At 38.0% G+C, this 25417-nt stretch overlaps 2 protein-coding genes across 2 annotated transcripts in view; both read right to left on the bottom strand.

Moving 5' to 3' along the window:
* Positions 1-12688, bottom strand: part of LOC134328225 (radixin) — a 49492-nt gene extending 36804 nt beyond the window's left edge. Inside the window, exons 1-2 of the mRNA XM_063009302.1 lie at positions 12469-12688; positions 2460-2576 (exon numbers count right to left, since the gene is read on the bottom strand). Of these exons, the coding sequence (XP_062865372.1) occupies positions 2460-2471 (12 nt within the window). The 5' untranslated portion in view covers positions 2472-2576; positions 12469-12688. The remainder of the gene's footprint in view (positions 1-2459; positions 2577-12468) is intronic.
* A 3459-nt stretch (positions 12689-16147) lies between these two features.
* Positions 16148-22541, bottom strand: hpxb (hemopexin b). Its single transcript, XM_063009308.1, has 10 exons — positions 22417-22541; positions 21970-21992; positions 21604-21729; positions 19325-19485; positions 19036-19189; positions 18303-18515; positions 18123-18206; positions 17872-18002; positions 16637-16781; positions 16148-16390 (listed from the first exon to the last, which is right to left on the bottom strand). The coding sequence occupies exons 1-10, from the start codon at positions 22479-22481 to the stop codon at positions 16167-16169; spliced, it is 1326 nt and encodes a 441-aa protein (XP_062865378.1). The 5' UTR covers positions 22482-22541; the 3' UTR covers positions 16148-16166.
* Positions 22542-25417: the final 2876 nt, after the last annotated feature.

Raw genomic sequence — 25417 nt, 5'->3', positions numbered from 1 at the left:
TCAAGCCAATGGATCTGTTCATGTGGCTGTCAATAAAGGATATTGTAAATCTGTTCACTCTCCTATGTTTTAACAGGCACGTCACCATGATAGCATACCGCCCTTCAAACCAGGTGTAATATCTACTCTCTCACTCTATATTCCATTACCACGCCATTTAATGGTGCAGCTATTTCCCAAAACTTCTATATTTGTTGAATTCCAGCAATAGTTCATATAATGGAACCAATAGCTGGATAGGCAATATTTTACATACCGCATGTTTGTAGAGATCTGTAGCTTCACTCCCAGTTCAAATACAACTTAGATTGGAAATTAATTTAATGACCTTTTATTCAAAGGCTTTAAAAGAGCAATTATGAACAATAATCTGTTTGTTATTGATTAACTGGTGATTAATTAACATCTATTAACACTAGAATGCACACATTTATATAACAGTATTTGTCATAAACATGTAGAAAATATTTGTCAAAAATTAATCAGAGATTCTGGAAGTTTTACAAAAAGAAAATACACTCTGGTTAAGTGTGCTGCACTTATCACTCAGATTATCATTCTTTTAGGGTCCACAGGCATTAATAACACAATCAGTGGCTTCAGCAGCTGTCAATATTAGCTTTAAATGCTTATCTTTATGACCAGTTATCTTGCTTATATAGCCACACTTTGTTAGTTTAAGCCTTTAGTGAAGGTAAATTTAATGCCAAAGTCAATAAACCTCCATGACATGCGAGTGTGCGAGTTTTTGACCCTAAATCTTTGCTAATGCACATTCACCGGGGTGTAAATTGCATTTTAGCACCTCCGCACAATAGCCTAAAATAGCAACCTTAGCGTGTAGGTGTTTTTTTCTGAAATGAACAGTGCAGCCCAAGTGACAAAGAAGGTACACAAGGATGACTGAAACGTGAGAGGAGGTTTTGTTGAGGTAAAGGCTGAATCAGTACAAAGTTTGCTGAAATCATGAGAATATTTAGGTGTGCTCAGCTTCTACTACCAACTCATTTACTTTTGATTGTAATCCTAGGGTAGCTCACTTCACACCATCGATCACTGAGAATGGTCTCATAGTGTTCGATATTTCAATTTCTTCAAAACAGCTTAGAAATCTCTGCTGTCTCCAGTGCCAGAAGCATCAAAACAACCCCAAAACATCAGTGAACCTCCACCATGTTTGACCTTTCTGTATACAGTACAACTATGTACTTCACAAAAAGCTCTATTATAGTCCCATCTGTCAGCAGCATGTTCTTCTAGAAACACTTCCTCAGGTAAGATCTAAAAACTCCAGTCTGGCTGTATTATGTCTCTGTGTCTGCAGTGGGGTCCCCTTGGGTCTCCTACCATAGTGTCCCATTTCATTCAGATGGCAATGGATGGAGTGAGCTGACACTGTTGTGCCCCGTGTCTGCCGGTCAGCTAGAATTTGGAGGTTGACTGAAGTTTATCCACAAGTCAAATAATTGTTCATTGCAATCTTACATCAGTTTTTCTCTCCTCCATGTAAATCTGCTGTAGTTCCAAGGTCTCCTAACTTCTTAATAACTTAACACACAATGTTTGTTAGGATTTTAACGTCATGTTTTCCACTTTGGTTACATTCATGACAGAAACTGTTCACAAGTTTTATGTCCAACACAGTCATGGACAATTTAGTATCTCCAGTTCACCTCACTTGCATGTTTTCAGGTGGGGGTACGGTACCCCATGCAGGAATGTAATCACAAATGAGAGTTTGTATATTTTCACTCAATGTATCTACAATTACAAATGCAAATGAGGAAGGCCACAGGACCACACAAGCCTCCACTGACACATGAAGCCACCAGTCAGAGGCCTGCTGAGCAGTATGTATCCTCATAATGTCATATTTAATGTGAAATATCTAAAGAACATCACTGTCACTTTGATTTCAGCTTTTTGCGCATGTGTAAATTAAAACTCATCATTTTTTAAAAACACCTGCATTCATAGACGGTCTTGGCCATCAGACAGAGAAGACAATATAGTTTAAAGAAGCAAAAAAAATTCAGATGACCTCTTTTAAACCTTCCAACATCTGTGTTCCTTTAACCTCGTGCTTCATGCCCCCTGCAGACCAATAATAAACTCTGAATCGTATTCATACACTTCACCATGCCAAAAACCAAAGCAGTTCTTCCCCAAAACTGCTCTAGTCAAGAGTTTGGCCAGCCAACAAAAAAAAAATATAAACGCTGCTCTACTCAAGCAATTCAGAGAAAACCTCAGTTCATATTGCTAAGATTTAGAGCACTTTCTTCTGAGTCAAACCACTGAACAAGCACTTTACAACTAAGCCTGCTCATAACCAGGTCTCAATTCAAACAAAAGGTGAAAGCTTTAAACACAAGTAAAGCTTTACTCCTTACATTAGCATGCAGTTGATACATTTCTATGAATAAAACTCATTTTTGCTACAAACTTCCATGACTTACCGGTTTCGGCATCTTGGCCTTCAACCTTTTCCCTTATCCAAGAAGGAAAAAAAAAAAAAAAAAGAAAGAAAAACTCGTCCTCGGATACAGGACGACCCGAATCCACTGCCACAGGACCTGAAAGAAACAGAGCGAGAAATGACTTGTAGACAAACTTGTAAACTACACACAGCTAAACCATAACCAAATATGTTAATATGTAAATAATGTTTATTTGTTTGTTTATTAGGATTTTAACATCATGTTTTACACTTTTGGTTACATTCATGACAGGAACTGTAGTTCATCACAAGATTCATCAGTTCACAAGTTTATATCAAACACAGTCGTGGACAATTTAGTGTCTCCAATTCACCTCACTTGCGTGTCTTTGGACTGTGGTAGGAAAACGGAGCACCCGACCAATAACCAACCAAGAGGTTGGTAGGAGGTAGATTAACGGTGTCTGTCAAAACAGTGGTTTAAATTAATTTAACAGCTAACGTTCGATTTGAGCCTAGACTGAACCTACAGAGCTCTACACAACAGCGTTACAGAGAGCTCAGACTGATTTGAGACTCAACCTCAGTGCACATGCGCCAGTTCACTGTTTACATTCTTATTTAGAGAAAAACTGATGCAGTTCTTATCCAAACAGTGTAACTTATTACATTTACATTATTTAAAGCATGACACATTTATTAGGCAATAACATCACAAACAGAAGCTGTCTTGTTAGACTAACTGCATGTTAAATCCGGCACATTTGGATTAGTATTATTTTGCTTTTTTCAGCTCACAATGTGGATATTTTTGTATTATTAAATTTTATTTTAATCTAGCACTTTATCTCTGTCAGGTTCGCAGCAGGCACGGCTCCACCGGGAAACGGTGGGTACAAGACATGAATACCCTGGACAGGGCAGCAATAGGATAAGGTAGAAGGAAGTCCTGCAAGTCACATCCGGTGTGAATAACGGTTAAAACGGTTCCCAAGAACAAGAGATAATATCAACTCAGAACTACAATTCAGCTTTGCAGGAATTAAGCACATCTCGACAAATTATGCTCGCTAAGATGTTGTAAGATGAGACATTCCCACACAAAAATATGCAGCTGTAACCACAAAAGAAAAAACACACACACACATCTTTTTATGTATTGTTGCATCAGTATGTGGATTGAGAGTTTATCAGCAGAGTTATGAGTATTTCCATAAAACGAAGCAGTTTTTCTCATTAATATTTCAGTTAAATAAAATATTACTTTACAATCTACTTCCAGACAGAGTTTATTATTGGCAGGAGGATTACGTGGCAGAATAAGCAGAAAATGTTGTAAGTGTGCAGCGGTAGGACAGGGCAGATTTTGTGTGTCTGTTACCTGAACTAACCAGCAGATTTCAAAATTTTTTCCCTCATGTGCAAAAAAGCTTAAAGGGGGGGGGGGGGGGGATGGCACTAGCGCACTAGAGTTCGGATTTCAAATACATCGTATTAAGTCTCAGCTCTGCCATCCAGCTGGGCTGAGTGGCCACATGAACAACGATTGGCCTGTTGTTCATATTGGGGTGGGGTATTAAGCCGGATAGGGACTCCTCGTAACTGATGCACTATGACCTCTGCTGGCTGATTGATGGCATCTGCACAGAGGTGGGGAAAGAGTGTGTTGATCAGGGTGTGTCTCTCCATAGAAAAGTCAAAAGAAAAAGGGGAGAAAATGCATAATACATATAAATATATTAAAAAAAAAGTTCTTTTTTTTTTTTAATTGGCACAAACACAGAGCACTGGAGAGAAATGCTGACTTTAGATTTTGAAACGACAAGACTTATATGGTACACTAATATTTATTATTATTGTTGGTAACAGAGTTTTGTATTGAGATGCTGTAATTAGGGATGTCCCGATCACATTTAATAATTGTTCCCGATCCCGATCTTTAATTTTGATCCCGATCCGATACCGATTCTCAAACCGATACTTGTATTTTCTAGATATTGTCTAGATAATAACTAGATAACACTGTTTACACAGTGCACACTTCAAGTACATTACAGTTATTCAAATTAATCCAATGTATTTGTTTAACAACTGAATAGCTCTGCAGCACTGTAGGAAAAAAATGGCCTGAAATAAAATAAAAGTAAACAAACCTAGTGCAGCATTGTAGTAAAAATGAAGTGAGATAATTAGTTTCACTTTGAACTTTATATTCAAAGAACATAATTCTGTTTAATGCAGTGATACACTAAAAATGAACAAAAATCTCCACTCACAAGTGGTGTAGCAGCTTAACTTAAATATAAAAAAACAAATAAGTTACTTAACAGCATTACAGTAAACCCTGAATACCAAAATAAAATGGAAAGTCACTCTTTTGTTATGAAGGAAAGCCAGTTCTTAAAGTGCTTGTATTGTGACAGTGGTTTGATGGACGGGTCTATGCGAAGTGAGTGTGTTTTGACCCTTTGGGGCTTCCATAGTGCATGGGATAGCGTGCTCGGCTCTGGCTGTCCGCTATTCGGAACAGAATAAGTTAATAAAGTGTTCTGCTCCCGACAATTTGTGAATATACCGTGTATTTTATTTCTTTATTAAGCGAGTGCATCACTACGACGCTCGGTTACATAACTAAGCCAATCAGAGAGCTTGATACTGAGATGTCGTTCAGTCTTGTAACACGTAAACTCGTAAAAGCTGTATGTTATGCTCCTGAAGTTTTCATACTCGGATTAAAAGTTATTGTTTTGTAAACCGGAGTGATCCTCGACTCGCACACCATATAAACAGTAAAATTCTACAGTAATGAACGCAGCTCTGCTCCCACCGCCTCGTGAAACGCTCGCATTACAGACATTACACCGCTGTTGGACTCGTTTCACTTTCCAATTTAAAGTATTTCCACACAGCGGACATGCTGACGTAAAACAAAAGATCGGGTTATGATCGGCATTAGCAAAGCCGATTTCCAATCAGTTATAAATGCCTTGATCGGCCCCGATCCCGATCTGTGAGATCGGATCGGGACATCCCTAGCTGTAATATTCCTAAAAGTACTTGGTTGTTGTAGGTATACAACATATAACTATATAGCATATCATATACCTATAAACCACCTGCCTGCTGAGCTGAGGTGATAAAAGTGGATTCCAAAAAAGTGCCTCATTTGTGTAACCCTATAAATGCTGTACGTGTGTGTGTGTGTGTGTGTGTGTGTGTGTGTGTGTGTGTGTGTGTGTGTGTGTGTGTGTGTGTTGACTCGGCTACTAGATGTAACCAGTATTCAACATTCTACTGTTAACAAATCTCTGTGCTTTGTCACCACAGGGAAGTAATTATAACCTGTATACATCTATAGTGACTGTCCTATAAATACAAACCACCTGTGTGCGATTCTTGATTTATACTATTTATACCCTGGAAGCTCTGCTGCTGCACACCAGATTTTACTCTTGTTTATGTAAAGCATGCAATAAGGTTAAAGTTAGGTGAGCAAATAGTTTAGAAATTATTTGTTTTGTTTCTGCTGCTAAGACAAGCTTTAATGCTTTACAAATGCTCTCCAGAATGATCCACATTTGCAAACAGCACTTTAAACGACGGCTGGCTTGAATGCAGTGACGGAGAAAAGAATAAAGCCTCAAGGCCTAAAGTAAAAATATTTACTCTGCCCACGTTTAAAATAAAACAAATTGTTTATTCTTTATAAGGACAGACTAAAACATTAAATAGAATGAACACAGGTACTTGTAGATATACTTAAGTTTTTATCCAATGCATATTAATGTGGAAATTTGCCACATTCCAAGTGCTTTGTACAGGGGAATGACTGAGATCACCACACTGCCCACTGAAATGCTGATCCTGTCTCACCATGGTGGGCATTATCAGGGGTAGAATAAATATGCAGTGAAAAAAAAAGTGGCTAGTGGTAATAGCAACCATCAACGCCTAGTTCTTACACTGGGCAAATTGGTAAGGTGGACTGAGCAATATGATAAATACATTGGTACGAGGATGTTGAGTATCATTAATGCTAACATAAGGTCCCAATGACCCAGCTGATAGGCCGACCAACAGACCTCCTTGTTTCTACACTCACTGTCCATTTTATCAGCTCCACTTACTATATAGGAGCACTTTGTAGTTCTACAATTACTGACTGTAGTCCATCTGTTTCTCTACATACCTTTTTAGCCTGCTTTCACCCTGTTCTTCAATAGTCAGGACCCCCAGAGGACCACCATAGAGTAGGTATTATTTAGGTGGTGGATCATTCTTACCACTGACATGGTGGTGGTGTGTTAGTGTGTGTTGTGCTGGTATGAGTGGATCAGACACAGCAGCACTGCTGGAGTTTTTAAATACCGTGTCCACTCTATTAGACACTCCTACCTAGTTGGTCCACCTTGTAGATGTAAAGTCAGAGACGATCGCTCGTCTATTGCTGCTGTTTGAGTCGGTCATCTTCTAGACCTTCATCGGTGGTCACAGGACGCTGCCCACAGGGCGCTGTTGGCTGGATACATTTATGGTTGGTGGTGCAGTGACAGTGAGGTGTTTAAAAACTCCAGCAGCATTGCTGTGTCTGATCCACTCATACCAGCACAACACACACTAACACACCACCACCATGTCAGTGTCACTGCAGTGCTGAGAATGAACCACCACCCAAATAATACCTGCTCTGTGGTGGTCCTGTGGGGGTCCTGACCATTGAAGAACAGCATGAAAGGGGGCTAACAAAGTATGCAGAGAAACAGATGGACTAGTCAGTAATTGTAGAACTACAAAGTGCTTCTATATGATGAGTGGAGCTGACAAAATGGACAGTGAGTGTAGAAACAAGAAGGTGGTTTACACACACACACACACACACACACACACACATCTGTATTAATACATACAAAAAGTTAAATAAGACAAAACAAGTTATGTATTTATTCTATTTATGTATTGTTTTATAAGATGCTGACATTGGTCGTCAAGAAATAAGCTAAAACTGATATTATTTATAACACATGGATGTTCTATATAACACACATGGATGTTCTATATAAAACAAACACATGGATGTTATATACAGGTCCTTCTCAAAAAATTAGCATATTGTGATAAAGTTCATTATTTTCCATAATGTAATGATAAAAATTAAACTTTCATATATTTTAGATTCATTGCACACCAACTGAAATATTTCAGGTCTTTTATTGTTTTAATACTGATGATTTTGGCATACAGCTCATGAAAACCCAAAATTCCTATCTCAAACAATTAGCATATTTCATCCGACCAATAAAAGAAAAGTGTTTTTAATACAAAAAAAGTCAACCTTCAAATAATTATGTTCAGTTATGCACTCAATACTTGGTCGGGAATCCTTTTGCAGAAATGACTGCTTCAATGCGGCGTGGCATGGAGGCAATCAGCCTGTGGCACTGCTGAGGTGTTATGGAGGCCCAGGATGCTTCGATAGCGGCCTTAAGCTCATCCAGAGTGTTGGGTCTTGTGTCTCTCAACTTTCTCTTCACAATATCCCACAGATTCTCTATGGGGTTCAGGTCAGGAGAGTTGGCAGGCCAATTGAGCACAGTAATACCATGGTCAGTAAACCATTCACCAGTGGTTTTGGCACTGTGAGCAGGTGCCAGGTCGTGCTGAAAAATGAAATCTTCATCTCCATAAAGCTTTTCAGCAGATGGAAGCATGAAGTGCTCCAAAATCTCCTGATAGCTAGCTGCATTGACCCTGCCCTTGATAAAACACAGTGGACCAACACCAGCAGCTGACATGGCACCCCAGACCATCACTGACTCTGGGTACTTGACACTGGACTTCAGGCATTTTGGCATTTCCTTCTCCCCAGTCTTCCTCCAGACTCTGGCACCTTGATTTCCGAATGACATGCAAAATTTGCTTTCATCCGAAAACAGTACTTTGGACCACTGAGCAACAGTCCAGTGCTGCTTCTCTGGTTCAAAAGTAGCTTGACCTGGGGAATGCGGCACCTGTAGCCCATTTCCTGCACACGCCTGTGCACGGTGGCTCTGGATGTTTCTACTCCAGACTCAGTCCACTGCTTCCGCAGGTCCCCCAAGGTCTGGAATCGGCCCTTCTCCACAATCTTCCTCAGGGTCCGGTCACCTCTTCTCGTTGTGCAGCGTTTTCTGCCACACTTTTTCCTTCCCACAGACTTCCCACTGAGGTGCCTTGATACAGCACTCTGGGAACAGCCTATTCGTTCAGAAATTTCTTTCTGTGTCTTACCCTCTTGCTTGAGGGTGTCAATGATGGCCTTCTGGACAGCAGTCAGGTCGGCAGTCTTACCCATGATTGCAGTTTTGAGTAATGAACCAGGCTGGGAGTTTTTAAAAGCCTCAGGAATCTTTTGCATGTGTTTAGAGTAAATTTGTTGATTCAGATGATTAGGTTAATAGCTCGTTTAGAGAACCTTTTCATGATATGCTAATTTTTTGAGATAGGAATTTTGGGTTTTCATGAGCTGTATGCCAAAATCATCAGTATTAAAACAATAAAAGACCTGAAATATTTCAGTTGGTGTGCAATGAATCTAAAATATATGAAAGTTTAATTTTTATCATTACATTATGGAAAATAATGAACTTTATCACAATATGCTAATTTTTTGAGAAGGACCTGTATAAAACACATGGATGTTCTATATAACACACATGGATGTTCTATATAACACACATGGATGTTCTATATAAAACACATGGATGTTCTATATAACACACATGGATGTTCTATATAACACACATGGATGTTCTATATAACACACATGGATGTTCTATATAAAACACATGGATGTTCTATATAACACACATGGATGTTCTATATAACACACATGGATGTTCTATATAACACACATGGATGTTCTATATAACACACATGGATGTTATATATAAGACACATGGATGTTCTATATAACACACATGGATGTTATATATAACACACATGGATGTTCTATATAAAACACATGGATGTTCTATATAACACACATGGATGTTATATATAAGACACATGGATGTTCTATATAACACACATGGATGTTCTATATAAAACACATGGATGTTCTATATAACACACATGGATGTTCTATATAAAACACATGGATGTTCTATATAAAACACATGGATGTTCTATATAACACACATGGATGTTCTATATAAAACACATGGATGTTCTATATAACACACATGGATGTTATATATAAGACACATGGATGTTCTATATAACACACATGGATGTTCTATATAAAACACATGGATGTTCTATATAACACACATGGATGTTATATATAAGACACATGGATGTTCTATATAACACACATGGATGTTCTATATAAAACACATGGATGTTCTATATAAAACACATGGATGTTCTATATAACACACATGGATGTTCTATATAACACACATGGATGTTCTATATAACACACATGGATGTTCTATATAAAACACATGGATGTTCTATATAACACACATGGATGTTATATATAAGACACATGGATGTTCTATATAACACACATGGATGTTCTATATAAAACACATGGATGTTCTATATAACACACATGGATGTTATATATAAGACACATGGATGTTCTATATAACACACATGGATGTTCTATATAAAACACATGGATGTTCTATATAAAACACATGGATGTTCTATATAAAACACATGGATGTTCTATATAACACACATGGATGTTCTATATAACACACATGGATGTTCTATATAACACACATGGATGTTCTATATAAAACACATGGATGTTCTATATAACACACATGGATGTTATATATAAGACACATGGATGTTCTATATAACACACATGGATGTTCTATATAAGACACATGGATGTTCTATATAACACACATGGATGTTATATATAAAACACATGGATGTTCTATATAACACACATGGATGTTCTATATAAAACACATGGATGTTCTATATAACACACATGGATGTTCTATATAACACACATGGATGTTCTATATATAACACATGGATGTTCTATATAACACACATGGATGTTCTATATAAAACACATGGATGTTATATATAAAACACATGGATGTTATATATAACACACATGGATGTTCTATATAACACACATGGATGTTCTATATATAACACATGGATGTTCTATATAACACACATGGATGTTCTATATATAACACATGGATGTTCTATATAACACACATGGATGTTCTATATAACACACACGGATGTTCTATATAAAACACATGGATGTTATATATAAAACACATGGATGTTCTATATAAAACACATGGATGTTCTATATAAAACACATGGATGTTCTATATAACACATGGATGTTCTATATAAAACACATGGATGTTCTATATAACACATGGATGTTCTATATAAAACACATGGATGTTCTATATAACACATGGATGTTATATATAAAACACATGGATGTTCTATATAACACACATGGATGTTCTATATAACACACACGGATGTTCTATATAAAACACATGGATGTTATATATAAAACACATGGATGTTCTATATAAAACACATGGATGTTCTATATAACACACATGGATGTTATATATAAAACACATGGATGTTCTATATAAAACACATGGATGTTCTATATAAAACACATGGATGTTCTATATAACACATGGATGTTCTATATAAAACACATGGATGTTCTATATAAAACACATGGATGTTCTATATAACACACATGGATGTTCTATATAACACACATGGATGTTCTATATAAAACACATGGATGTTCTATATAACACACATGGATGTTCTATATAAAACACATGGATGTTCTATATAACACACATGGATGTTCTATATAAAACAAACACATGGATGTTCTATATAAAACACATGGATGTTATATATAACAAATGAATGTCATATATAACACATTATAAATGTTATTTATAGATAGATAGATAGATAGATAGATAGATAGATAGATAGATAGATAGATAGATAGATAGATACTTTATTGATCCCGAAGGAAATTGAAGTTAAAATTAAAAAATGTTATTAGTTGGTGGTGTCCATATCTTTCACTATTAAATTCGTCATCTAATTATGCATTTATTTTATAACATATTAATTAAATACTATTTGTTCATCATTCTACATGGTTAAAAGACTTGTAAAAAATACATTTCATGTGGATTTATGCACTTACAGCTTATTAAATAATAAGAACAGTGGTACAAAACTATCCTGGTACAAAACTAGAAGCACCAGATTGAGGTGGTTTAAAATAACGGGTGAATCAGCAGCAGCTTCGTTGGAAACAAGGCCATATTTGTTCCATGAGCAGCACTGAGAAAGTTCCAGGCCTTTCTAAACTACAACATGAACACAAATGTGCAGAAATGCGGTTTGTTCTTTTAGTCCTGACTGAAAGACCCCGGTGGCTAAATGAGCTCTATTAGTTTTAAATCCACACAGCTTAGCTGGTCGAAGTTGTGACAGCGACCATTCTACCATATGGAAAACACGGCCAAACTTTCGTTATGAGTCTCGACGTTTGCGCTTTTAGTGCTTTAGTGCGCACAATACGAGTTAATTGACAATATCGTACATGTTTATGTATATAATTATAAAGTTAAAGTACTAAATACGGGATCGAGAAAGCTAACTAAGAGTCTATGGTTGTGTCCCAAACTGCACAGTGCGTACTACATAGCATGCCTGAAAATGCATGAATCGTGTGCTTATTTGACACACTATCTAGTAAACTGTAGCGTAATTTGGGACACAGCCTAATACCCTAAAAGTGCGCTTTAATCTCTAAGCGGGTGTTACCGTTAAGCTCCATTAATAACCGTCTCTCAGTAAATATCGCCAATTAAGGACAAACAAAACAAACGAGCACTGTTAACGTTATGAAGCGAACGTAACGGCTAATACATACATAGCACAGCCACCGTGCATCAGAACAAGCAGACCGAGCGCCGTAACAGCCAATAAAAAAAACTCACCTTGGTTCAAGCGCTGCGTCTCCTAAAACCAACTATCAATTCCAGAAACGCTGTTCAAACTCATAAACACGGACACAAAGAATGTCCTGAATGTGTGGAGGTTTGAAGCCCTCGCGTCCGGTTGGCACACAGCTTGTAACGGTGGTGAAAATGATGAGTGAAGGTTGAGCCGGTTCGGTTTAATCCACCGCTAACAGAAAGAGGCAGAGGAGCACCAGAGGCCCCTCAATATGGCCGGTGTGAGCAAACATGAGGCGTGGTTCACTCACTCAAACGCTCATTAAAGAGGCGGGAAATGAGGAGGGGGGAGAGTCTCCCCTCCATCTTATTTTACCTCAGACTGCATGTACAGCTACCATGCTGCATAAAACTTTATACTGTAAAACCCAGCTCACACATAAAACATGGTAGACTCCACTATTAAGTAGCTAGCATGTTTCAATACTTTGCTTCAAGCTACATGTACAGCTACCACACTACATCAAACTTCATACTGTAAAATGCACAGGTCGATAATATACCGGATGTGTTTACAGTCTCAACACAATATTCTTTACAGCTCACAAATAAAAACATGACAGACTCCACTGTTAAGTAGCAAGCATGTTCCAATACTTTGCTTCAAGCCACATGTACAGCTACCACACTACATCAAACTTCATACTGTAAAAGCTCACAGGTTGATAATTCATTAACCGAGTTAACAGTTTCTTCTGCCACTCTCAACACAAAATTCTTTACAGCTCACAAATGAAAGCATGGCAGACTCCCCTGCTAAAGAGCTGGCATCTTACAATACTCTACTTCAGGCTACATGTACAGCTACCATCACACGTCGATAAATCATCCTACATGTGACAGTTTCTTCTGCCAGTCTCGTTAGAAAAGCCCATGACAACACAATATTATGTACAGCTCACAAATGAAAACATGGCGGACTTCCCCGCTCAAGAGCTGGCATCTTACAATACTTCAAACTACATGTACAGCTACCACACTACATCAAACTTCGTCTTGTAAAAGGGCACAGTTTCATTCATCGTACATACTGACAGTTTCTTCTGTCAGCCTCGTTATAAAGACCCATGACACACAATATTCTATATTCTATAATCTAAATAAAAGCATGACAGACTCCTCTGCTAAAGAGCTAGCATCTTACAATACTTCAGGCTGTATGTACAGCTACCAACACACACGTCGATTAATCATCATACATGAGTCTCGTTATAAAAGCCCATGACAACACAATATTCTTTACAGCTCACAAATAAAAACATGGCAGACTCCCCTGCTAAAAAGCTGGCATCTTACAATACTCTACTTCAGGCTACATGTACAGCTACCATCACACGTCGATAAATCATCCTACATGTGACAGTTTCTTCTGCCAGTCTCGTTATAAAAGCCCATGACAACACAGTATTCTGTACAGCCCACAAATAAAAGCATGACCGACTCCCCCGCTCAAGACATCTTACAATACTTCAAACTACATGTACAGCTACCACACTACATCAAACTTCATACTGTAAAAGCTCACAGGTTGATAATTCATTAAACGAGTTAACAGTTTCTTCTGCCACTCTCAACACAATGTTCTTTACAGCTGACAAATGAAAGCATGGCAGACTCCCCTGCTGAAGAGCTAGCATCTTACAATATTTTACTTCATACTACATGTACAACTACCACACTGTATAAAACTTCATCCTGTAAAAGCGCACAGTTTGATAATTTATCCTACATATTGACAAAGGCACAGTCAGTCTCGTTATAAAAGCCAATTACAACACAATATTCTGTTTAGCTCACAAATGTAAGCATGACAGACTCCCTAGCTAAAAAGCTAGCATCTTACAATACTTTAAGCTACATGTACAGCTACCACACTGCATAAAACTTTATCTTGTAAAAGCTCACAGGTCAATAAATCATCAAACGTGTTGACAGTTTCTTCTGCCAGTCTCAACACAATATCTAGCATCTTACAATACTTTACTTTAGACTATGTACATGTACAGCTACCACACTGCATAACACTTCATCCTGCAAAATGCACACAGCTCGATAATTAATTGTACGTATTGACAGTTTCTTCTGCCAGTCTTGCTGTAAAAACACCATAACACAACACAATATTCTGTACAGCTCACAAATAAAAGCATGGCAGACTCCCCTGCTAAAGAGCTGAAATCTTACAATACTTTGCTTTAGGCTACATGATGAACTACCACACTGTATAAAACTTTATCTTGTAAAAGCACCAAGGTAAATGATTCATTGACAGTTTCTTCTGACAGCCTAGTTATAAAAGGCTCACAAATAAAAACATGACAGACTCCAATTCTAAAGCACTATTATCTTGCAACACTAGAGATGCAAGGTAAACCATGACAGCTGCTTTAAACTCCTACCCTGTGCACCTTGATATCCTACATCATTGTTGAAACATATCAGAATTTTAAGAGTACATCATATGACAACACAGCTTTGCTATATTTTTCTCTTAGTTTACATTATAGTCTATCATATAACAGACACCTCTGCTAAAGCGCTGGCATCTTGTAACACTATGGTTCAGATGAAAACCTAACTGTTGGTTGAATTGTATTATAATCTTTAGAAGTATTTGCTAAGTAAGGCAATACTGGTTTGTTTAGATATCTTCTGCTAATCACTTTATAAAAGTACATTACAATACTGTAACCTTTACTCCTCACAAGTCAAAACCTGTCAGACTCCCCTGCTAAAGGGCTCACATTCTATGATGCTATGGATGTAAATGTATGGAGGAAAACAGTCTGCTCCCGTAGTTCACCTTGTTTAATTGTTGATACTATTAAAACCAGGGTAAAATAAGAATTGCTAAAACAATTTAATTAAAGAAAGTGTATCATAATCGTGAGAAAACGTTGCCTGAAAAACTGAACTAGACTGGTTTGTTTACATCTCCTGCTAGTTTAGATTACAACAGCCTGTCTCAACACCATATTTTTACTGCTCACAAATAAAAGCATGGCAGAATTCCTTGCCAAATGCCTATAATCATGTCATTTTCAAACTTTTGTTTTCCTACCAGTAGATGCTATTAATTAACCCTCATTACATTTTAAGTGATTTAACATGAGAAAAAAAGATATATAAAACCATAATAAAACCATATAAAAAATATGATAAGCATTTATCTCCATCTAGTGGTTATTTGTTAGAATTACAGCTAGGGCGCGTTTCATTCCACATCAGCAATTTGTTGGGTTCGAGTTCCAGTAAAGGTTGGCCTAAGATGCAGATGGGGTCAATCCTCAATGTAACTTTTGTAGTCACTTTGGAATTTGAAGCATGTGTATAAACATTTCTGTAGCCAAAGATTGTGTTTTATTTGGATGGAAAGTTAAACTTGATGGTAGGTGTTAAATTGAGGTTTATTACTGTGGACTAAACAGGGTATTTTGGAAGACCTCAGCAGGAGGGTCCCCACAGGTTTTATCAGCTGTAAAAGAGTGAATGTTACATTTAGATTTTTCTGATTTTTGATCTTAGGAAAATCAATCCTTTCTTAATTTTGTTTCTGTAATTTATTGAGACTGTAACAAAGCTCTATACAAACATTGTCTCATTTTTTTTTATTTAAATGTGCTACATAGCATTAGTTGAAAAACGTTTGACAAAAAGTATGCAGCATTTTAAACCTTTTATTATTCACAGGCAAATTTCTCAGATGAGATTTTCTGTGGTACTGGATTGATCTTGCTCATAGCCAGAAGTTCTGGGCTCTGATACTTGTAATATTCTGCACCAACATACAACTGCACACCATCAGTGGAACATGTAGCGGCATCAGTTTTGGGAAAGGGCAAAAACGATTCTCTCTTAAAAAGTCTAGGGGTGGCCTCCAGATCAATGTCAAGCATTTTCCGACCTGTGTAAAAATCACATAATAAAAAGAAAGCATGAGAGAATTATTTCCAACAAAAGCAAACAGGTGAATATTGTGGACTAAGGCTTGTATATTATTAGCTATTATTATAACTTTTCTTAAATATTACTCAGATTACAGATTACAACTGATACACACATGAGAGTAAAAGTTATCATTTCAAACTGCTTCAAGGAAAGAGGAAAGAATTCCTTTGTCAAATGTCTATACGATTATACAGAGCCATACCTTGTATAACATGCACTACATGCTCGTTACATACAAATGCAGCATCCACGGGTCCCTGAATACCCAGCTCCTCTTTAATGGGTTTTGGATAGCCCTCTATGAGGGTGTAATGTACTGCTGATTTGTAGATGTAGATTTGATCACCCTGTCAGAATAAAAAACAAGACTAGAGGATTAATGTCTCTTAATAATTAATAAGTTGCTATAGTGTTAAAATGACTAAATACAAATCTACTTTATGCACGTCCAGTTCGTCTTACTTGCATTGTTTAAGGGTAGAAAGTCTAGATGACCTTGTCCTCTAATAAATTAGATGTGAATGGTTATGGAGCTTAAATTATGATGTCACTCTTAAATTAAATAGTTATAACTTCAAATAACTGTGATGTTGATACCAATAAATAAACCCCATTTGTCAATAAACAAGCATTTATTTATCATGTTTTCATTTTTACTCATTGGACGACGGGTGGCACTGTGGCTAAGTGGGTAGCACTGTCGCCTCACAGCAAGAAGGTCCTGGGTTCGATCCCCAGGTGGAGCGGTCTGGGTCCTTTCTGTGTGGAGTTTGCATGTTCTCCCCGTGTTCGCGTGGGTTTCCTTTGGGTGCTCTGATTTCCTCCCACAGTCCAAAGACATGCAAGTGAGGTGGATTGGAAATACAAAATTGTCCAGGACTGTGTTTGATATAACCTTGTGAACTGATGAACATTGTGTAATGAGTAACTACCGTTCCTGTCATGATTGTAACCAAAGTGTAAAACATGAAGTTAAAATCCTAATAAACAAACAAACTTATTGGGCGGTGAGTTTTTTTCCCCTTTTTTTCACTAAATCCAGTTGTGTACAGTTGGAACCTATCTCTCTCTCATTGCTCAGAGGGCTCAGGCTGTCACACGCCCCCTCCAACATCTGCGCAGCTGCCGTTTGCTTCTTTTTACCAGCATCATAAAGCCAATCGTGTGTCCATGTAGACGCCCGGCCGGCTAATAGCAGAACTGCTGGTGCCCAGTCTTTTGGTATGACACAGGTTAAAATGAACCCCATTTTTCTTAGGTATTAAAGCATGTGCAGATGTAGGAAAATCAAAGTTATTCTCAGCATTAGCTGAAAGGCATAACCACTGTGCAGAAACCAAGCAGGATTTGTCTGAGTGCACTGATATATGCTGTTTTTATGAGCACTCATAAAGAATTTAAGAGTTACTGTCAGAAATACAAGCAGTTCTTTTTTACCTGGATAATGTATAACTTGCCACTGTAGGAGAACACAGCATCCACGTGTCCTGAGACTTCCTTCCACAGTCTTACAATAGGAAACGGATGGATTCCATCTCGGTGTGTGTCCAACCTAATGTAACTGTTTCCTGTTTGTGTATGAAGAGCATTAAGAGAAATACAGATTTTTGTTGTTTGACATAAAGTCGGTTGTACGTTTGAAATGTATCTTTTGCACACCATGACTCTTGTAGGAAATCATAAATCACCTATAAATGCATATGATTTTCCTGTGTTGTCTGTGGTAATGGCATCAAGTTTGCAGCGAGGCTTTCTGTGACCAGCTCCATGACCTAAAAACAAACAAAAAAATAAAATAAGTTTTCAAATTGTAGAAATCTGGACTATATCCAGGTGTAAAATTTAAGACCTGAAGATCTGTCACTCACCAAAATCTGCACATTTCATGAAGTAATGTCTGGCATCTTTTGGGTAATTTCCTACCACCTCTCCAGAGACAGGATGAAACCTGGTGAAGTTGTGACCGTGAAAACAGTAGTAGTGCTCTAACCACCGGAAAGCAGAGGTGCAGTTAGGCAAGTGATTCCACACCTTCGTCTTTACTGTCTTGGTCTTGATATCAAAGTTGTAAACTTCCCTTCCTATGGTTAAATGGAGGAGAGGATAAGAAGTTACAATACCCATGATGGCCTTATAAATCCAGTTACATAATAAAGACTAAAACCAAGCTCATAACTCTTTAGAATGCAGAAAGCACTGAGCCCATATTTTCTCGTAATTTTACTAGATGCTGATATTAGTACTAAGTATTAGTATTACACCCTATACTGATCTGACAAAGTAACCAATCCAAGCTGGCCTTTTCCAACTACTTAATAATTTCCAATTTCTCTTTAGCAGAATTTCCTGGGCATGCACTACACCCACATATGCCTGGCTGTGGGCTGGAACACGCCTCCTCTGGCACTTGCCATTAGCAGATTACTACATATAGGTTAAACACGAATGAAGGTATTAAACATATGACTGCCAATCTAGTCTTCCCTTCCTCAGACATGCCTAATTGTGTCTGTTGAGTACTTGACATGTGCAGTGGCATTTCTAAGACTTGATCTCTAGTGTCAGGATATTTCTTTATAATTATAATATGTATTGCCTTACCCTTGAAAAACAGGACTGAGTCAGTAATGCACTCTCCTTTGGGGCACTCAACCGCTGCGTCTAGATGGTTGGGAATTCCTGGAAACACTTGCTGAATCTCCATTGGAAAGCCTTTTTCCAAAGAGTGGTTGTAGTAGCTGAAGACTCTGTCATCCTGTTACAAAATTGTAATTTAAATTAATTGTAAAAGCTGGTAATATTGTTGTACAATATATAATTTTTTAATAATCTTAATAATTTCCTGTTTCTTTAATGCATAATTAATTACTATGTATATATAATAACATACCAGGAAAAAGAAGACATGGTCATGGTCTTTCTGATCCTCATCTTTATTGTGCATGCGGAAGGCTGCGTCCACATGACCCAGCTGATGGTATTCATCTAGTTCCTGAAATGTACCATTCGCAAGCTCTGCTGGACCTGAGAAACCCTTCCATAAATGATCACCTGTGGAGGTTATTGAATTCCAGCATAAATGTGAATGTAATTGAATTCCACATCAGTTTTTTTTGTTCTACAAATTACTTTGGTTCTCCAGATCATGCAAATGGGGTCAACAGTTTGCTCACAAGAAATAAAGGTCAGAAATATTACTACTTAGGTAAAATTGGTAAAAGCACAACTCAGGTAGCTTGTTACTTGTGACTAATGCTAGATTTTATCATTAGTATAGGGCAAGGACGGATTAAGGATAGTCTGGGCCCCTGGGCAACCCCCCCCACCCCCCCTCCAAAAACATAAATAAATTAATACATTAAACAACCTGTCAATAACTAACCCTAACACAAGAATCTATTTTATATAAGTTTCTTTCTACTTTTCTTTCTTGCAAAGTCATCCACTAATTCATCAAAATTAAGCTGTCTGACCAAATCTGATTCAATGGCTAGAAGTGACAGTGAGTTCAGGCGGTTTTGGCGCATCCTAATCCTGAGTTCATTCTTAATACGAGCCAGTTCACAATTTGTGATAGGCACAGTCAAAAAACGTCTAGGTGCTATGTAGACATTTGGAAAGGTTGACTGTAAATTCAAATTTATCATGGTTTTGAGCATTTTACTAGGACATTTTTCTTTTTCTGTTATGAATGATTTGTATTGTATCAATTCATCTGCCAGGCTCATGTTCAGATCTGAAGGATATGCTGCAGCGAGTGAGTTAGCCTTTAAAGTGAGCTCACTGTTGGACATATTGTCAGGCATGAAAAGAACATCAAATAGCTCAGTTAAGTGTGTGTATGCATTCAAACGGTGGTTGAGACAGGACACAAGTTTGTCAAGGAGCCATGGTAAACGACTTCTATGGAAGTCAAGGGCCCCATAGCAGGGGCCCTCGTGATCAAGGGCCCTCTAATGGTATGCCCTGCTCTTCTCTAGGGCCCCCTGGTAGGGGCTCTCATAACCAGGGCCCTCTAAAAATATGCCCCCCTCTTTCCTAGGACCCCTAATAGCCAGAAGTCGAAGTCAGAGCAGTGCCACAACGCCTCATCCATTTTCATAAGGGGCCCAAAAGCATGGCTAGGGCCCAAAAGCATGGCTAGGGCCCCCAAAAGCATGGCTAGGGCCCAAAAGCATGGCTAGGGGCCCCAAAAGCATGGCTAGGGCCCCCAAGAGGCCCTGGGGTCAAAGTCCCTAATAGTCAGAGGATCCTTAAAATGGAGGGCCCTCGGAAATAAAAATATATTGTATCATAAATGTTGATAGGCATCGCAAAATGTTTTGGGCCAGGGCCCCCCCGGGGCCCCCTGACCTCAAGGGCCCCTGGGCGCTGGCCCGACTGGCCCGGTCAGTAATCCAGCCATGGTATAGGGCTATTAAAGTCCTTTGGAAATGCATTGCTGCTGCAATCACTTATAGAAATATTGGGTAGTAATTAGCCTGTAAATACCTAGACAGTGCAGCTTTAACAGATTTAGTATGCAAATGGTTACACATTTTTACTGCCAGACATTATTAACAGCATTGTTTTTTTTTCTATTTTTTTCTATTTTTTCTATTTTATTTTTTATTCATGCATTTTCTCTAATTTTCTCCCAATTTAGAGTAGTCAATTTGTCTTCCGCTGCGGAGGATCCCTGCTTGCAGTCGAGCAGGGGTAATTTGCTGCTCATGCCTCTTCCGACCCTCGCGCAGCCCTTAGCGGAACCCTTTTTCACCTATGCACTCACACACACAGGCGCCTCTCTTCCTTCCAATCAGGGTCCTTGCACAGCGTTTGAAGACCCCACCCACATAGTCCGGTCATCCCTCCCCAGCAGAGATGTGTCTGCTGCAGGCACTGCCAATTATGCCCGCTAGATGGCGCCCAGGCGGCCGAGTTTTGAACCAAGGAGTTCAGAATCTCGGAGCTGGTGCGCTAGTGGAATATCCCGCTGTGCCACCTGGGCGCATTAACAGCATTCTCATCAAACACTGGCATTTAAATGTGTTTGGCTTTCAGTCAAAACTGCTGGCTTGCAGTCAATCCCCAGGATTAAATGTGATAATCCTTGGTAAACATCATGAACCGCCGCTTTCCAACACTGGATTAATAAATATATAAACAATAAAAGTTTGTTCAAATAACCTTTAAAAAAGATTGCGTTTCCCTTCTCATCAGGGGCGATGGCATCAAACTCGATTCCCTCGCAGCGGTCAAGCTTGGCATTGTAATGAGAATCTTCCTCGGGTTCTGGATTTCCTTCAGGATGATCTACAATTGGTGTTTGTTTGGGATGAATGTATTATTATAGTATTCATTACCTTTAAAGCTTAGCATGTAGTTTAATGATTTACTAAAGTGTGGATAAACATTTTAGTAAAATAATTTAAAAAAAGTTAAAATATAATTTACAATTAAACTATAAATGTACATTATGATTTTAATTAAATGTAAAAAATACATATATTAAAATATTTTTAAAGCAGGCTGGTGAAGTTGACATGTACATACCTGCCATTATATCATCATGGTGACTGTAATTTAAAGAAAAATCTAAATTAATATCAAATGGACTAATAACGTTTGGTAAATACATATTTGCTGAACAAGTCAGCTGACTTTGACCACTGCCTGACCATTATTGATCCAGTGCTTAACTCTGTAAACAGAATATTCCACTAGACTAAACAGATTCACAAGAAAAATAAAGTATAACCATTTTAGCAGCATTCACATGTGTATTCAGTAAAGTACCTTAAAGAAACTCATATGGACACAGAGAGAACATGTGACATTTCTTTTAAAAAGTGATTCAAAGCTAAGATCAAACCCAAGTCCTTGGGACCCACGTTGCTGTGTGTTATCACCCCACTTAAACATGCTAGATACATACTGTATATTAGGTTAAACATATGGAGATGGTTATTAGCTGCATAGTCATTTAGGAAGCATACTCACGCTGGAGCTGCATAGCTTAAAGCCAGCACCACACACCCACAAAAAATAACCAAGTTCCACTTCATGGTAAACAGTCTGCTCAAACAATCTTAGCTAAGATCCAGACAATGCACTCAGACAGTAGTAGACCAGGTTTTTTATACTGGTTTCATGGACGGGGGTAGTAGTAGCACCCTGTGTGGGTGTACCTGTTTCTGGAATAGTTCAAACAGTGTGTCACTGTTTACCACCAGAGCCAGTGAGAGTAAGAGTGGAGAGTCCAATATTACAAAATTTTGGAATTAGATAACCAGTACACAGGGTACTAACCATATCATTACTTCATTTCTGATACAAATAAAAACACCTTTTGGATACAGTAAGTATTGTGAGTAGGTGCAAAATAATTGTAAATAATTTACACTGGATGTTATTAGAATTTAATACAAGGGCTTACATAGGAGGAATTAGATAGTTTTTTTCTGTTTTTGGAAGACCCAAAAACCCACTGAGATAAACTAATCAAACAAACAAACTTGACTTGCAGTAGAACATGGTGAGATTTACAATGAGTAATCATGTGTGATGCATCATTAACAAGAATTAAACATTACCATAAATACCACATACTAGATGTGTCACCATTAAGCCTACAGTCCACTGTTTATATGTATTAGTCTTATTAGAATACAAATTATCTGAGATCCAACCTTGAATTGAAGTAATTTTTTTTTTTTTTTAATCCTGGATCACAAATTTATTTATTGTGCTTTTTGTTAATTATTTTTAACAAAACAAAACCACATGTGCTACAAAATGGTGAATATTTTAAGATATACTATATGGCCACAAGTGTGGACCTTCCTCCTGATTATTAATTTCAGGTATTTTAGCCACACCCAATTCTGCATAGATGTAACTGTACTTGACTGTAGTCACAAAGGGGGACACACCATATTAATGCCCATAGTTTTTTAATGCGTTTTCTCCCTTTTTCTCCTGATTTTTAGCACGCCCAATTTTCACCCATTTGCATTATGCTTCCTCTCTACTGGTGCTGACCCCTGCCCCGATTGAGGAGAGCGAACTGACACACGCCCCCTCCGACACATGAGACAAGCAGAGGTCGTAATTGCCTCAGTTATGAGGTCCCTATCCGGCTCCCTACCTGAATGAACAACAGCCAAACGTTGTTCATATAGAGCTGAGATTCGATACGATGTTTTCGAAATTCCAGCTCTGGTGTGCTAGCATATTTTACCACTGCACCACCTGTTTTGGAATGGGAAGCCCAATAAGATCACGCTCAGGTGTCCACAAACTTTTGGCCACATAGTGTAACATGGTTAGGTGAAATCCTAAATGGATAATTTTTTACTGCATAGGCTACATGGGTTATAGCATATTAGAGTTTTAGGAACTGTGTCATACACAGTGCACCCAAGTAAATTCCGTTCAAATTCAGCAATAAAGATGAGTTATAAAAAAGCACCTTTGGGTAAATTAGCTTAATCTTAAACTGAAAAAATGAGACATTTTAAACTTTAATTGAAGTAAATTTATTCAGAGAAAGAAACCCAACGTCAAGAAACTATTTACTACTGTGGTTAATTATTTGTAACAATGTTTGGTACCCTTGCATAAAAATCATCGTACACCATGCCTTTGTCACAGAAACAGCACTTAGTCTCCTCTTTTAATATTTGATAAGGTTGGAGAATACAGAGCAGGGAATTTGAGATCAGTCTTTCTACAAAATCTGACCAGATTATCCTGGATTCTGGATCCGCTCTTGTGCAGTTTATTCTTTAACTCAATCCACAGGTTTTCTGTATCAAGGAACTGAGGTGACCATGACAGAAGTTTGACGTTGTGTTCAGTAAACCACATTTGTGATGATCTGGACATTTGTTTTGAATCACTGTCCTGCTGGAAAATTGTATCCAATTGTGAAACCTAATTGTATCTGTACCCCTCCAACATTTATCCTTTTTATTTTTTTTATTTTATTTGCCTGTCTTACCATCCTCCGCATTATGCAGGTAAGTTTATCACAGTTCCAGTTGATTGGAACTTTTACTGAAACAATTTTAGAGCTTTTGAAAGTTGTTTGTCTTTAACCCAAATAACACTTTTACTTATTTACTTACACTCTCTCTCTATTTCCTCGGCTGCTTCTGTTAGGGGTCGCTGGAGTCCAGGACCTTCTTGCTGTGAGGCGACAGTGCTACCCACCGAGCCACAGTGCCGCCCACTTATTTACTTTCACTATACCCTGTAAAATTATTCTGAAAATGAAAAGTCACAACATTTAACAGACAAAAAACATTCTGGACACCACATTCAGTTTATTTAATGTTAACACAATATGGTTTAAAACAATTACAGTTACATTAAATTATAAATGAGCAACAAGGCAAATAATAGTAAGTACACTCATGAATTTATTTAATCAAGAAAGCCTCATTCATTTAATATTGTGACATCTGCATTTTCACAACATTAAGTCCTGTGATCATGTAGTCTGTCCTAAAATGTGTGTCAATATATTAGATTAAAACTGTAAGAACAATCACAAAAAACAAAAAAACAAAGCATAAAACCATAATGGAAGCAAATTGTAATCACACTAAACACTCACTTTCTTAACCGCTTATCCAATCAGAGGTGCGGTGCTGGAGCCTATCCCAGCTTTTCAATGGGTGCAAGGCACACAGCAACACCCTGGACAGGACGCCAGTCCATTGCAAGGCAGACACACATACACACACACCCCATTCACCTATAGGGCAATTTCAGTGTCTCCAATTAACTTGACTGCATGTTTTTGGACTGTGGGAGGAAACCAGAGCTCCCGGAGGAAACCCACGTGGACACGGGGAGAACATGCAAACTCCACACAGAAAGAACATGGACCGCCTCACCTGGGGATCGAACCCAGGACCTTCTTGCTGTGAGGCGACAGTACTACACATCGAGCCACCGTGCCGCCCTACACTAAACAATAAGTCTAAATTATACA

Source organism: Trichomycterus rosablanca, chromosome 15 (assembly GCF_030014385.1).
Source record: "Trichomycterus rosablanca isolate fTriRos1 chromosome 15, fTriRos1.hap1, whole genome shotgun sequence".
In the NCBI taxonomy this organism is placed as follows: domain Eukaryota; kingdom Metazoa; phylum Chordata; class Actinopteri; order Siluriformes; family Trichomycteridae; genus Trichomycterus; species Trichomycterus rosablanca.
Note: the sequence above shows the minus strand (reverse complement) of the source record. Positions and strands in the feature narration are given on the sequence as shown.